The sequence below is a fragment of the Rhinopithecus roxellana genome, chromosome 5, assembly GCF_007565055.1.
Source record: "Rhinopithecus roxellana isolate Shanxi Qingling chromosome 5, ASM756505v1, whole genome shotgun sequence".
NCBI lineage: Eukaryota > Metazoa > Chordata > Mammalia > Primates > Cercopithecidae > Rhinopithecus > Rhinopithecus roxellana.
In genome coordinates, this window is record NC_044553.1 from 133,813,195 (window position 1) to 133,828,972 (window position 15,778).

Sequence of the window (15,778 nt, forward strand, 5' to 3'; positions counted from 1 at the left end):
CTCCCAGCTCAGTCTCCTAAAGTGTGGGGATTATAGGTATGAGAATTTGCACCTGGCTTTGTTGATAATTTTAAAGACCCAACTTTAAAAATCCACCTTTTGCTTTCTCTTGTTTTCTGCATTGTTTGTATATTATCAATTTCACGTATCTCTGTGCCTCTTGGATTTTAAGCAGTGCTCTGAGCCCTGGTGTTAGTCTGTAGCCATCTTCAAAGGTTATAACACTGTGGATCAGAACTGTCTTGTGGTATAGTGGAAAGAGTGTACACTTGGGTTCTCAGCCATTGGTTCAAATCCCAGCTTTGGCACTTCTTAGCTGTGAGTCTTGAGCAAGTGACTTAGACTCTCTTAACCAGTTTCATTATTAGTAAAATCTTAACCAGTTTCATTATTGGTAAAATTATTAGTAAAACAGAGAGAATATGATATTGTGAGGATTGCATGAGATCATTTAATGTCTGACACATAATAGGCGCTCAGGACTTGGGTTGCTTATTTTACTGATTGAATAAGATCTGTTCTACTTATAAATGACTTTTGTCTTGTCCCTTAATAGGTCAGGAGTTCAGAGGACTGTTAGCGTTGCTTCTGGGATTTGAATCCGCCTTCCTACCCAAGGATCCTTGTGTTCTAATCCCCTTAGCAAGTTGCTAGGTTACCATTTAAAGGGATGTGGTTCATTCATGTTCTCTGAAGGCTGAGTAACTGAAGACCCCTTGTGGGGAAACTCCCTCTAAATATGATTTGAGCCAAAATTTTAAAGGTGGATAAAAACAAATATTCCCCCCAAACATACTTCTTTTGGTCTGTTTGTCACATAAAGTAATCGATGTATTCTATGACAATAGGCAGACCCTTCTTTTTTAGAATACCTAACATTTATTGGAAAATAATATCCATCAATGTCATCTATTTAAGCAATTACTATTTTTTAGGATCCATAAGTCTTCTTCTTTACACATTCCTGTGATTAAAGAAAAAGCCCCTAAACTTTTCTCAAATTCTGTGTTTTTGAGTTTTCTGTATCTTTCCTAGTTCCTTGTGGCTTAATAATTTTCTTCACCTTCCTTAATGAAAATAACAATTTGAATGACTTTTACTAGTTGCTGCTTCAGTTTTCTGCATTGTTAAATACTCTCAGTCTGTAACTTTTTTTTTTCCTTTTGGCTCTCTTAAATAGCTGACACAGATCTGTTCAGATCATAAGCCTGTGGTTAAATCCCCCTGAGAAGTGTATCTGGGTCAATAGTTACCTTCTGTTGATCTCATCGTGTTAGATGCCAGCTTTGTTTTTTCTCTTTATGACATGTTTCATTGAATTCACTATTAATGTTTTTGGTACAATATGATTTCTCATGTTTTATTTGTGAAATATTCCAGGAATGTGGCTTTTTTTTCATTATAACCTTGTTTTTTTCCCCAAATTGTGTGTACTTTAAATGTGTAAATGGGATTGTATTTTAGAGACAACATAGGTATTTTCAGCTTAAACTTCTCTTAGAATGAAGCATTTGTTTTTGTAATTTGCTCCTGAATGTATTTATTTAGTCAGTTTGTATTTGCATATACTAGCAATAGATGTATGATGCAAGCTATATATGTGATTTGAAATTTTCTAGTAGGAAATTCTTTTTAAAAGTAAAAGGAAACAGGTAGGTGCAATTAATATATTTTATTTAACCCAATATATTCCAGAATATTATCATTTTCACATTTACTCAATATAAATAAATAAGATATTTTATATCTAGTATATATTTTAACATAACAGAGCATCTCAATTTGCTGCAGAATTTTCACTGGAAATATTAGGTCTATATTTAGTTTTTATAACTTTTATAGTTGAAAAAGTAAATTCATATACTCAGTTGTTTCTTTCCCCTCCCCACAGGCAAATTGTTTAAAATAGGATTTCCAGTAACTGAATCAAGTATTCATTCTTAAATTTAAATTAACTAAAGTTAAATAAAATTAAAAATTCAATTCCTTTGTCCAACTAGGCACATTTCAAGTGCTATTAGTCACACATATTCGACAGCACAGATATCCTAATCCTAATCCTAGGTGACCTAATTTTCTGATACTAGGGTACAGCTACACTATGTTGCCATTAAGGGAGTTATTTTTGTGTTGTACAAGTCAAAAATGTCAGCTTTATCTTTATCCTGATTTCCCATGCTATTTTTGTTTAAACCCTTTAAGGCGTTTCACTACTCTCTGGGTACTTGGCTGTGTTGACAGTTAGATTATTGGTTTGTTTTCATTTGCTCTGCTGTGGTCAGTCCTGGAACTTGCTAGGGGTCCTAGCACTTCAAGTTGCCTCTAGGGGCACATGTGAGTGGTTGGAGAAGAGGAAATTCTATGGTCTTTTCTGTGGTGGAACCGATGTGATGCTTGTTAAGAGGCTTAGAAATAGGATATTTGGCAGTTTGCTAGTAGTCAAGGAGGACCGTGCTCTGCCTCGTGTTTTTATACAGAAGAAAACATGGGATGAGGTGGTTCTTTCTTAGGCAGTTGGGCAGCTTCAGCTTACAGTTACAATCTTCCATTTGACTCTTGTCATGGGAGAGAAAGCCTAGGCATGTTAGTCAGAGTTCTTGTTATGGGAGAGAAAGCCCAGGTACATGTTTATCAGGGTGCTCCAGAGAAATAGAACCAATAGGATACAAGGAGACCGTGAAGGGGAAGGGAGGAATGAATGTTGTTATAAGGTTATTGGTATATGTAATTATGTAAGCTAAAAAGTCCCATTATCTACCATCTGCAAGTTGGAGACCCTGGGAAGTTGGTGGTCCAGTTTGAAAGCCTATGAGCCAGAGAGCCAGTGGTATAGATTCCACTCTGAGTCTGAATTCCTGAGAACCAGGGGTGTCGAGGGCAGAGAAGGTCTGTGTCCCAGCTCAACCAGTCAGTCAGAGAGGGAGCTCAACCAATCACCCTTTTGACCTATTCTTGCCCTCAGTGGATTAGATGATTCCCACTCACATTTGGGAGGGCAATCTGCTTTATTCAGTCCCTGTATTTAAATGCTCATCTCTTCTGGAGATACCTTGACAGATACCTATAAATGATGTTATCCAGGTATCTGGGCATCCTGTGGCCCAGTCAAGTTGACACATAAAAATAACCATCATTACCAGGTTTCTTAAGAGAAGCCCAGAAATCTAGATTTTTATATGAATTTTTCCAATTTTCAATGGCTAGCAACTAATTTAATTTTATTTTAAAGCATCATGAGTGACAGACAGACCACATCTGCAGATTGGGTCTGGTTCTTGGGTCACCAATTTATAACCTCTGATTTAAAATATACTACCCACCAGCCTTATTGCACACAGAGGACTACCAGACACAGTATATATATGAACTGAAAATCTCCAGCAGTGATGTTTGCATTCTGTCATTCCACCCTTCTTTTCTTGCACTACTCTTTTGGAGCATGTTCAGCGTATCTGAGTTGGGTTATAGTTAGGTGATATGGATTAGAAGTGGCTTGTCACTGCTTACTTCTTATATACTGTAAGAATCAGATTTGCCACTGAGTGTGGTGGCAGTTGTATTTTTCTTTTATCTTAGGAGGAGTAGGAGAAATAATAATAATAGCATTTTACTTTTTTTTTTTTTTTTTTTCCTGAAACAGGGTCTTGCTCTGTCACCCACGCTGAAGTGCAGTGGCATGATTACAGCTCACTAGTACAGCCTTGACCTCCTGGGCTCAAGCAACCCTCTTGCCTCAGCCTCCTGAGTAGCAGGGACTAGAGACATACACCACCATGTCTGGCTAATTTTTTAAGTTATATTTTGTAGAGACAGGGTCTTCTGTGTTGCTCAGGCTGGATTCAAATTGCTGGCCTCACGCAGCCCTCCCACCTCGGCCTCCCAAAGTGCTGGGATTACAGGCGTGAGCCACCATGCCTGGCCCATTTTAATTTTTTAATTTGCTATATAAAATATATCATTAATTATGCACAGTGCATATACTAATGACTATTTTACTATGTATTTATTTTTTACTATATAAAAATAATTTATGCTATGTAGAATAATTGTTTCATAGCTTTACATGTATTAACTGATTTAGTGCTTACAACTACCCTATGCAGTAACTACTGTTATTATCAATTCCATTTTACAGGTGAGGAAATTCATCATAGAGAAATTAAACAATTTATTGAAGGCTACAGGGAAGGAGTAGAACCAGGGTTTGAACCCTAGTTTGACTCTAGAGACATACTTACTCTCTTTCTCTCTCTCTTTCTCTTTTTTTTTTTTGAGACAGGGTCTCACTGTGTCACTCAGGCTGGAGTGCGGTGGCCTGATCATGACTCACTGCAGCCTCAACCTTTCAAGGCTCAGGTGATCCTCCTGCCTCAGCCTCCCGAGTAGCTGGGACTACAGGTGCACACCACCATGCCCAGCTAAATTTTGTATTTTTAATAGAGATGGAGTTTCACCATGTTTCCCAGGCTGGTCTCTCTCTCTTTTTTTAAGAGACAGGGTCTTGCTCTGCCACCTGGGCTGGAGTGCAATGGTGTGATCATAGCTCACTGTAACTCTGAACTCTTGGGCTCAAGCAGTCCTCCTACCTCAGCCTCCTGAGTAGCTAAGACTACAGGTGCCCACCCCTCCACCTGGCTAATTAAAAAAAATTTTTTTTTTTGGTAGTGACAAGGTCTCGTTGTGTTGCCCTGGCTGATCTTGAACTCCTGGTCTCAAGCAGTCCTCCAGCTCTAGCCTCCCATCGTACTGGGATTACAGGCATGAGCCACCATGCCCAGATGTGTTATTATTCCCCCTTGTCTCTCATTCACCATGTAACTGTTCTGTATTTTCTCACACACCTTACTGATCACCTCCTCTGTTGCTGGGCACTGAGGGGCAAGCACTGTAGAACATGCACAGAATTGGGTTCAGTCCTTATTTCTAGCAGTCACTGTGTAGCTGATATAATGCTTTGACTTTTCATGTGCAAAAATGATGTTAGTGATCATGGTTATCATAATGAAAGGACCGGATAGTTTTTCACTTTTGTACACATTTTATTTAGAAACATTAAAAACCTTCAGACAAGTTACAAAAATAGTACAATGAATGCATATAGTCTTTCCTTAGAATCACCAATTACTTACATTTTGCCATATTTGCTTCTCTCTTTCTGAAGCATTTGAGAATTAGTAAAATATTGCATGCCCTAATATATTATTCAGCTTGTGACTCCTGAGAATAAGGGCATATTCTATACAAGCACAATGATCTGTCACTGACAAAATATTATTATCTAATCCATAGATCTAATCTATGCAGATTTCCCCTTTGTTTCAATTTAGTCTTCTATAGTGGTTTTTTGTTTTTCTATTCAGGATCCAATCAAATATTACATTTTGTTGTCATATTTCTTTAGTCTACTGTACAGCCATTTCCTTGACTTTTTTTTTTTTGTCTTCCGTGACATTGACATTTTAAAATATTCTAGACTGATTGTTTTACGGATATCCTTAAATTTGATTATTATTCATGTTTGATGGTTCCTACATGTTTAAATTCAGATTTTTAAAAATCTGTAGGAATATTGCTTAGTGAAACCGTATCACCCAGTGTATAACATTTGGAAGTATGTGATGCCATTATTTTGCGGTATTGGTGATGGCACATTTGATCATTTGGTTAAGACTGTGTTCACCAGATGGCTTCATTGTAAAGGTGCCTTTCCCCTTTGTTACAAGCATCCTCTGGTAAGATATTTTGAGATGTATGCATGTCCTATTCCCTAATAGCCTCTCCCTATTGGTATCCACTGATTCTTGTTTGAATCATTTACTCTTATAGTTTTTGTAAGATGGTGATTTTTCATTTCTATCTTTCCTTCTACATTTATTAGCTGGATTCTCTGTAAATAATAGCTTTCTTTTGTGTGGTAGGCAGAATAATGGTCCCTTAAAGATGTCTACCTTCTAATTTCCAGAATTTGTGAATGTGTTATCTTACATGGCATAGGGTGAATTAAGATTGTAGATGGAATTAAAGTTGCTAATCAACTGACCTTAAGATAAGGAGATTATCCTGGACTATCCACCTGGGTCCAGTGTAATCACAAGAGTTTTTTAAAGTGGGAGAAGGAAGTAGAAGAGGCCAGAGTGTCGTGATGTGAAAAAGACTACACCCAACCATGGTTGACATCAAAGATAGAGGAAGGGGACCATAAGCCATAAGGCAAGGAATGGAAAAGGGAGGGAAAGCCCACAGAAAGGAACACAGCTCTGCCAATTCCTTGGTTTTAGCCTGGTGAGACCTGTGTTCGACTTCTGATGTACAGAGCTGTAAGACAATAAATTTGCCTTACAACAACAAATGTGTCGTAATTTGTCACAGCAGCGAAAGAAAACCCATATTCCCTCTCAACTCCTTATCAGTGTGAATACATGGATTCTTTTATAAGTACATTATAATCTATCTCTGTCACTATTCATTTTTATGTTCAAATTGTCTTAAACTTGGCCCTCGAGAGCCTTTTTAAGCTCTTAGTGACATGTCCCTAGTCAGATTTTGAGTATTTCCCTTTTTTGACATTGGAAGATATTCTAAGCCTATCTTGTTATTCCCACATGATTCTGCAGTGCTTCTTATAATGATACTGCAAAGACAAAGTAATAGTGACTGATCATTGGGATAACACTGTTACTTGACTTTGAAAGTTTGCCACAAGAATGAAAAGAACGAAGCGATTGACATTTTAAATGTTAATCCTCCTGTGTCTGCTTTGCATGGTGTTCCTGCCAGTGCTGAGTAAGTAGCAGCAGAGATTTATGAATATCTTCACATAAACTTGAAAAGGAAATTGTTGTCTTTGACTGTAGAGGCCGAATATTGTTCTAGAGTCTGTCCATGAGTGTCTGTATCATTCAGAATTGTTCAATTCAGGAATCGTTCAATATGAAGTCCTCTAAAAAAATTCTTCTGCAGAATTCTTAGCTAACTTTTTCAGTTAGTAGTGCTGCATAGAAAGAGATCGAATTCAGTGGTCCAGAGTAAATATATTGAAATCTCACATGGTTTCAGACTTTCCTCTCCCGTAGTGGTCACAAGCACAAACACTTACTTGGCCCTGGCAGGAAATGTGATTGAGTGAAGCAGGCCAGGTCCTGTGCTGAACTGAAGAGTGTGGCCTGACCCGAATGGGGCAGTTGCAGTTCTCCAGCTGATTCTTGCCATTGGAGAGAAGAAAGCCCAGGTTTCCAGGTTTTTTAAGAGAAGCCTAGAAATCTAGAGTTTTATATGAATTCTTTTCATTTCAGAAGCTAAACAATGAATTCAATTTTGTTTTTAGAGCACCATGAGAAACAAACCAACCATGTCTGCAGGCTGAATTTCATCCTTGGGCTTCCAGTTTCTAACCTCTGGTCTAAGATGTACTGGTAATCAGCATTAGAGGATACAGAGGGCTATCTAGAGCAGGGGTTTTTAACCTTTTTTGTACAATAGATCCCTTTGGCAGTCTGGAGAAGCCTATGGGCCTCTTTGCAGAAGAATATTTTAAAATAGATTTTAAAAAAGTAAATAATTACAAAGGAAATACATTGTGTTGAAATACAGTAATGAAAATACTTTTTAAGAAATTGTGACGTGCTTTTTTATTAGTGTATTAAATAGCACAATCTAGTGAACGTCTATTAACTACTATAATTTTTAAATACTATGAGAATAAGTGATATTTTGAGATAATTATAACTGTAAAATAATATTAAAATATCTGATGTCTGTTGGTGGCAGGGTCACAGATAATGCTAATACTGCCTGTTTTGTTGCTTAAAATCCTAACTGAAGCCATTGTTAAATTTCATCTAGAAACTAGTGAAAACCAAGGTGCGATTTTTTTCCCCCATCCATGTCTAATGACCTCCAGTGAGTTTCATTTTAAAAACTCATGGTCCAAAATATTCTCAACTTACTTATAATTGTTTTAATGGTAGCATGTAATGTTATTGAGTATAGTTAAGCCACCATGTTACAGTTTATTTTTGTTTTTACAATGAACTTTCTAGTTACTGAATTTGATTCTGGTTTTCTTTAGAACGTTATCATTTGTCTTATAAGATTGTACGAACGGACAGTCGCCTAGTACGCAGCATTCTGACAGCACATGGATTTCATGAAGTAAGTTGATTTTTACTACCTCACCTGATCTGCTCATAAGCTGAAAATCTTAGTCACCTAACTGACTTTACCAGCTAACAGGGCCAGCTCTAGGAAGTACATGGGACCAATACTTAGTGATGATCCATAACTCAGATTGAATTTCAGAGTGGCTTTACTAGTTTCTGCTTGCGATACATGGAAAATGTTTCCAGATGATTTTAGAAAAATTTTTTTTCTTGCTTGTTCTTGGGCTTGGGCTAGGGGCACAGTTGCCTATAAGGAATTGTCTGATACCCAGTTAAGGTTCTTTGATTGCAGGCAACTGAAATGGACTTTGTTTAACTTGAAACGGCGGGTGGATCATGAGATCAGGAGATTGAGACCATCCTGGCCAACATGGTGAAACCCTGTCTCTACTAAAAATACAAAAATTAGCTGGGCATGGTGGCGTGCACCTGTAGTCCCAGCTACTCAGGAGCCTGAGGCAGGAGAATCGCTTGAACTTGGGAGGTGGAGGTTGCAGTGAGCTGAGATCACGCCACTGCACTCCAGCCTGGGCGACAGAGTGAGACTCTGTCTCAAAAAACAAACAAACAAACAAACAAATAAAAACCAAAAGGGATTTTTCCGAATGGTGTGCAGAGGGGACCAGCAGAATCAGAGAAAAAGCTGAAAAGGCAGGCATTTGGAAGGAGAGAGACCAGGACAGCCCCAGGGATCTAGGAACAGGAATCTTGAGGATCATCTTCTCAAGTCACTGCCATGGACATGGCTAGACTCCATTCATTGTCCTTTTGCCTTTCCTTGCTCAAAAATCACATTCTGGAGATAGAATGATTGGCCTAGCTTGGGTTTGGATCCACTCCTTGTGGGAGGGGATGGGTGGGTGATTGGCAGGTTCTTGAAAATCAGGGAGGAAGTCATTCTCCAAAGAAAGTTGGAAGGTTGGAATGTTAACATCAAAAAGGACAGGCAAAAAGGCTGAACAGACTTCCACCATAGATACTTTGTGACAATTGATAAAAGTCTGGTTCCTTGCTTGAGATTTGTGAGAGACATTTTGAGGAAGTTCTTTTTTTAAAAATTTTTTATTTTTAGAGACGGAGTCTCACTGAGTTACCCAGGCAGGGGAACAGTGGCATGATCATAGCTCACTGTAGCCTTGAACTCCTGGGCTCAAGTGATTCTCCTGCCTCAGCCTCCCAAGTAGTTGGTACTACAGGTGCATGGCACCACTCCTGGCTAATTAAAAAAATTTTTTATTTTGTAGACACAGGGTCTTACTGTGTTGCTAGTCTAGTCTCAAACTCCTGAGCTCACATGATCCTCCCACCTCGGCCTCCCAAAGTGCTGAGATTACAGGCATGAGCCACCGCACTTGGCCGTGAGGGAAGTTCTGATACCAGTTTGTATGCTGTCTTGTTGCTGTTTTATTTCTGGCACTTAACATGGTGCCTCATTGTTGAATTAATGGACAAAAGAATTTTAATGGATGAATGTGTGAATTCTAAGTTGGTGTACTCCTATAAGGTTTATCTCTGATCAGCACTTCATACTCAGTATCTGCAAGGATAAGGACAGCCTGAGAAAGAAATACAAGAATATTAAGAGACATCATGGACTTCTCTAGAAGGGTTAATTTATTTTGGTTTCTGCATCTGGGATTTGCCCAACCCTCCTATTCTTTAAACTTGTTCTGCGATACACTGCTTTTGTCTCACTAGGCTCATGTACTAACTGGGCCACCCCCATGAGTACACTATGGATGAAAAAATCACTGTGGCTTTTTCTGCCATTGCTTTTCCTGGAGAAGGGGTATCTCTGATGTTTTTTTGCCTGTTGTCTTTCTGTCTGCCCTCAGGTTCACCCAAGCAGCACTGACTATAACCTAATGTGGACAGGATCCCACCTGAAGCCCTTCTTACTGCGCACCCTCTCTGAAGCACAAAAAGTTAATCACTTTCCCAGGTAATGCTCTTTGTAGCTGCTTTGCTTCATTTAAAGGTACAGGACGTTGGGGCATGTAGCCAGCAGAGGTAATTAATGTCCTTAAAGAAGAGGGAGAAGAAAATGAAGTAGAAGAAGACTTTTTTTTTTTTTGAGATGAGTATCGCTTTGTCACCTAGGCTGGAGTGCAGTGGCATGATCTTGGCTCACTGCAACCTCTGCCTCCTGAGTTCAAGCAATTCTCCTGCCTCAGCCTCCCCAGTAGCTGGGATTACAAGCTTGCACCACCATGCCTGGCTAATTTTTGTATTTTTGGGAGAGACGAGGTTTCACCACGTTGGCCAGGCTGGTCTCAAACTCCTGACCTCAAATGATCTGCCTGCCTTGGCCTCCCAAAGTGCTAGGATTACAGGCATGAGCCACCATGCCCGGCCAGAAGAAATTTTTCTGGTACAGAACATCACTCTGCAAATCAAACTTGTGTTCATATCCCTGAGCATGAGTGAACACTTTCTAAGGGCTATGTAGACATGGATGGTTTTAAGGGAGATAGTTTCTGATTCTCTTTCCTAAAATTGAGCTGCTTGGGAGTACCTCATGATGATGGGTTTGCCTTTCTTACTTCCCCTTCACAATTACTGTTTTTTCACTTTTATTAAAGAATGGCTCACCTAGAATCTTAGTCTGGTATGTTGTCCTTAGGTGTAGAAATTTTTAGGGTTCCAAAGAAAGGTAGAAAAAAATTGGTGTCTAATTGAATTCTAGTAATAGCATAACAAATCCTTTTTGCATGATGGTAGTTTCTATTTCTTTGTTTTTAAAATAATTGAAGGAAGATATAATTTAGCTATTAGCTGATAGATCATTAAACATAATTTTAATGACTGATCATTTTGTGATTTTTGATGTATAATTAGGAAGGAGTTCACAGAATTGAGTGTCATTGGTGTTTGGATGAATTGTATACTACAATACTTGCTATGACAATCAGTTATGTATATATAAACAGTTACAGCCTTATGATCACAGGGAATTAAAAATATTATATTTCAATTCCTATGTGTAATTTTGCTGTAGAGAAGGTATGATATGATGTAAAAGACAAGTATTAGATATGTTAGGCTAACCTGTTGTTTGTGGGAAATGAAATGGAAGAATTAAAAACAAGAGTGACTGCGGGATAGTGTCTGTGTGGCGGTCTAAGGGAGGCTTTTCTGGCATGCTGGGAATGTTCTATACACAACCTGAGTGGTGGTTACACAGGTGTGTTCACTTTGTCAACATTCATTATGCCCTGCCTTGTACTTTGTATACTTTTCTGTACATATGTTAACTTCATTAAAAAGTATATTTTAAAAAGTGAAAATTTTACTGACAGAAAGCTTTTCCTTTAATGACATTTAAAAAATGAGGTATTGAATCTTTATGTTATTTAGGTTCCCTTCAGTATACTTTAAAGTGTGGTGTTGACTGGTTGCAGTGGCTCGTGTCTGTGATCCCAGCACTTTGGGAGGCCGAGGCAGGCAGGTCGCTTGAGCCCCGGGAGTTGGAGACCAGCCTGGGCAACATGGCAAAACCATGGCTCTAAAAAAAAAAAAATTTTTAGTTGGGCATGGTGGCATGTGCCTAGCAACTTGGGATGCTGAGGTGGGAGGATCACCTGAGTTTGGGGTGGTCAGGGCTTCAGTGAGCTATGATTGTGCCACTGCACTCCAGCCTGGGCAACACAGAGAGACCCTGTCTCAAAAAAAAAAAAAAAAAGAAAAGAAAAGAAAAAAAAGGTTGATGTTATAATTTTGTCTTAATGTAATATTTATCATTCATCAGGTTCTTTGGAACAATTTAAATTTATGATGAAAAATCTTACATGTCAGCTTAAACATACAAGAGGATATATAGTTTCCCCAAATTCTAGGATGTACCAAGCAAAGAAGTTTGAAAACCACTGATGTGGGGCATCTGTAGGAGAATGCATTCTTTTCCTTACCCTCTGGTTCAGTGTTTCTAATTCCCTAATGATAAGAATTACCTAGGGTACTTTTGCAAAATATGCATTCTCAGGTCCCATTGCAGATTCATGGAATTTACCATCTCCAGAGAAGGTGTATATTTAAGCACTTTCTAGGTACCTTACCTTTCCAGGTAAATATGTACCTGGAAAGCTATATATTTAAAAAGCATTGAGGTAATTTGTAACAGGGAAGTTAGGAAATTACTGTTGTAGATTAAATCAGCGGTTAGTGTGGGTCCTGGACTGTCTGTATCAGAATCTTCTGGGGTACTTGTTTAAAATGCAGAATCCTGGGCTTCATCCCAGAATTTTGAGAGGTGAGACCTGGTTCTCACATGCATTTTTTAGGAAGTTCTCTAGGTGATTCTTATGTACACTAAAAATTGAGTACGTCTGCTCAATTTTTCAGAAGAGGGCCATAGATAAGAAAGAAATGTTTGTGGTACCTAGATTTGACAAAGCAGTTTTTGAAATCATAGAAAGGAATCTGAACTGTGGAACAGGCTGAATAAGTTTTTAATGATTACCACAAAGGTTCTTAGTTGATTTTGAAGGAGTGGAACAGATCATAGACCAGTGAGTCCAGTCGAGGCTAACCAAAGTGCCTTTTTGGAGTACTGTACACAAGAATGTACCCCTGATATAATAGTAATTACTACCCTGGTTTTAAGGTGCTAATTTTCCTGATTTTCTTTATAACTTTGCCTCTTCTATATCCATCTCTCAATGATGTAGTTAAGTTCTCAACGGGGTTCCTAACCTGGGTCTTTACTGTAATAGGATCATTATACTCTAAAGTTAAGGCTTGTCTTGCGTCCCATCCAGGAGGGTCATTTCAGGCCCGTGGTGCTAGTGATGATATGAGTTCCACATAGTTACATGAGAGGTTGGACAGTTATTGCTATGGCAATAGATTTACCAATATGAATTAGATAACCATGTGTTTGATTTTCCTGGACAGTTCTTTTTAAAAATATGCTAAATGCTTTTCCCCCTAAAAACAAATTAAGAAAACATCTCAGAAATTCTGATGTTTTAGTAATCTTTCTCAATTTACATTCTACTTAGAATTAACTCAGAATTTTTTTTTGCCATGCTGTGTGTCTCAGAAGGTCACATCTGTAGATACCTGTGGTGTAAAAACTTCCAGAATGCTTTGGTCTGTGAGCTTGCTTTTCGTTGGAGTACTGGTGTTTTTTTCACTATCTGATTAATCCAAATGTTTTTATACTATTAGAGAGTCATGAATTAAATAATCCATTAAAGTAAAACACACAGGGTTCCTAAAATATTTTATAATGATTTGTAATAGTGAATAGTACAGACTCTGTTGAAGCTTTTGGAGCTGGAATTTCTTTCACAGGTTCGGTTTTTACAACCTGAAATTTTGGGTATATTTATCAACAGTCAAATTTTTTGTTGTTGTTGTTTACTTATATGTGAAATCTGTTTTAGAATAGATTTTTATACTTGTGAATCAATTTTTAAAAACCTATTTGAAATAAGGGTCATAGACCTAAAAATAAAACATAAACTGTAAAACTTACACAGAAGAAAACATAGAGTAGAGAAGACCTTTGCAGCCTTGTGTTAGACAAAGGATTCCTAGATACAGCATTAGAAGCACAGTCATAAAAGGAAAAAATTGATAAATTTGACTTTTTTAAAATTAAAAATATCTGCTGTTTGAAAGACTGTTAAGAAAATGAAAAAACAAGCTATGGACTGGAGAAAATATTTGCAGAACACGTAACTGATAAAGAATTGGTGTCCAGAATATATAACAAACTCTTAAAACTCAATCATAAGGACACAAACAACTTTATTTTTCAAAATGGGTAAAATATCTGAATGGATGCCTCACCAAAGAAGATACAGGGATGGCAAATAAAAGATGCTCATGAAAAGATGTTCAATAGCATTAGTAATTAATGGAATACAAATTAAAACTATACAAAGTATCAATATACCCATTAGAATGGCTAAAAACAAAAACCAGAAGACACCGAGTGTGGGCTAGGATGCATGGCAACTGGAACACTTTTGCTGGCGGGAATGCAGAGTTGTATAGCCACTCTGGATAACTGTGATCTTGTGAAATATGTAGTTAGTCTTCCTCGTGTTTCCTGACATATAACTGCTTGACTCCTTGGAATCTCCAGAGTGAGAAGTGTCCTTTTACATACTAATGACTTAACTGGTGCCTGGCAGTCCCTAGGTAGCTTCAGGATGGGAACTGGTTACAAGAAAAGACCAAGGCGTGATTAGAGGTTTAGGACTTCCAGCCCACCCCTCAGCCTCCAGGAAGGAAAGAGGGGCTGAAAGCTGAATTAGTCACCAGTGTCCAATCAATTATGCTTGTGTAATGAAGCTTCCGTAAAACCCCCAAAGGACTGGGTTTGGAGAGCTTCTGGGTAACAGAACACATGGAGATTCTTGGCCAGTAGTGTGCCCGGAGAGCACATAGAGGTTCTGCGCCTCTTTTCTCATACCTTGCCCTGTGCATCTCTTCCTCTATATCCTTTGTAATATCCTTTTAAATAAACCAGTAAACATAAGTGTTGCTCTGAGTTCTGTGAGCTGCTCTAACAAATTAATTGAACCCAAAGAGGGAGCTGTAGGGACCCCTATTTACAGCCAGGTGGTTAGAAGCACAGGTAAAACAACTTGGGGCTTGCTATTGGCATTGGAAGTGGGAGGCAGTGTTGTGGGACTGAGCCTTCAACTTATGGGAACTGACACTGTTTCCAGGTAGGTAGGGTCAAAATTGAGTTGAATTAGAGGACACCCACTGCAAGATTGCTTGCTTTGTGTGTGGGGCAACTCCCACACATTTGGTGTCTAAAGTGTTGAGTGATTATATTGAATTGAGATTACAGAGTAGGAAAAACACTTTGGTTTTTCCTCAGTATCTCAGAATATAGCAGGAGAAACGGAGCTTGTTTTTCCAATATCCTCAGAATAACATTTGGCAGTTTATTATAAAGTTTAACATATACTTATGTGGTGATTGTAAAATGTGTCCATAAATTCTTTGGCATTGCTTTCAAAAGGTTGAGCTTAATTTTTCTGTTCTTGAGTGTTGACTGGATTTAGTGACTTGCCTCTAACTAGTGCAATATGACAGAAGTGACTGTCGCTTCTTAGACTAGATTGTAAAAGACATTACAGCTTCTTGCTCACTTTCTTGGATCACTTGATTTGGGAGAAACCAGTTATCACAACTTGAAGGCACTTGGCCTTATGAAAAGGTTCATGTGGGGAGGAACTGAGGCCTTCTGCAGGCAGGCAGCCCCATATGAGTGATTAGCCATCTGGAAGTTGGGTTTTCCATCCGCTGTTGAGCCTGATGACTGCAGTGCTGGCCAGTATCTTGACTGTAACCTCATAAAGGACCTTGGGACAGAACTACCTAGCTCTCTCACTCCCACATTCCTGGCCCCAGAAACTATGAGGTCATAAATATTTATCGTTATTTTAAGCTGCTGTATTTTAAGGTAATTTGTTGTATAACAATAAATAACTAAAACAACTTACTGAACAATGAAGCGGTCCCACTTCTAAAGAAATAAAAACTTATGTTTACAGTAAAACTTACAAAAACGTACATTCATATAAAAATCCATATGGAAATGCTTTATAGCAACTTTGTTCATAATCTCCAAAAACTAAACAGCCCAAACGCCT

At 38.3% G+C, this 15,778-nt stretch overlaps 1 protein-coding gene across 19 annotated transcripts in view; it reads left to right on the plus strand.

Moving 5' to 3' along the window:
* TTLL5 (tubulin tyrosine ligase like 5) overlaps positions 1 to 15,778 on the plus strand; it is a 296,207-nt gene that overhangs the window by 12,574 nt on the left and 267,855 nt on the right. For all 19 annotated transcript variants that reach the window (XR_004057198.1, XM_030929811.1, XM_030929823.1 and 16 more), the window contains exons 4-5: positions 8,069 to 8,151; positions 9,995 to 10,101. Coding sequence is in view for 18 of the 19 variants with exons in the window: in XM_030929811.1 (XP_030785671.1) it covers positions 8,069 to 8,151; positions 9,995 to 10,101 (190 nt within the window). In the remaining variant the exon portion in view is untranslated. The remainder of the gene's footprint in view (positions 1 to 8,068; positions 8,152 to 9,994; positions 10,102 to 15,778) is intronic.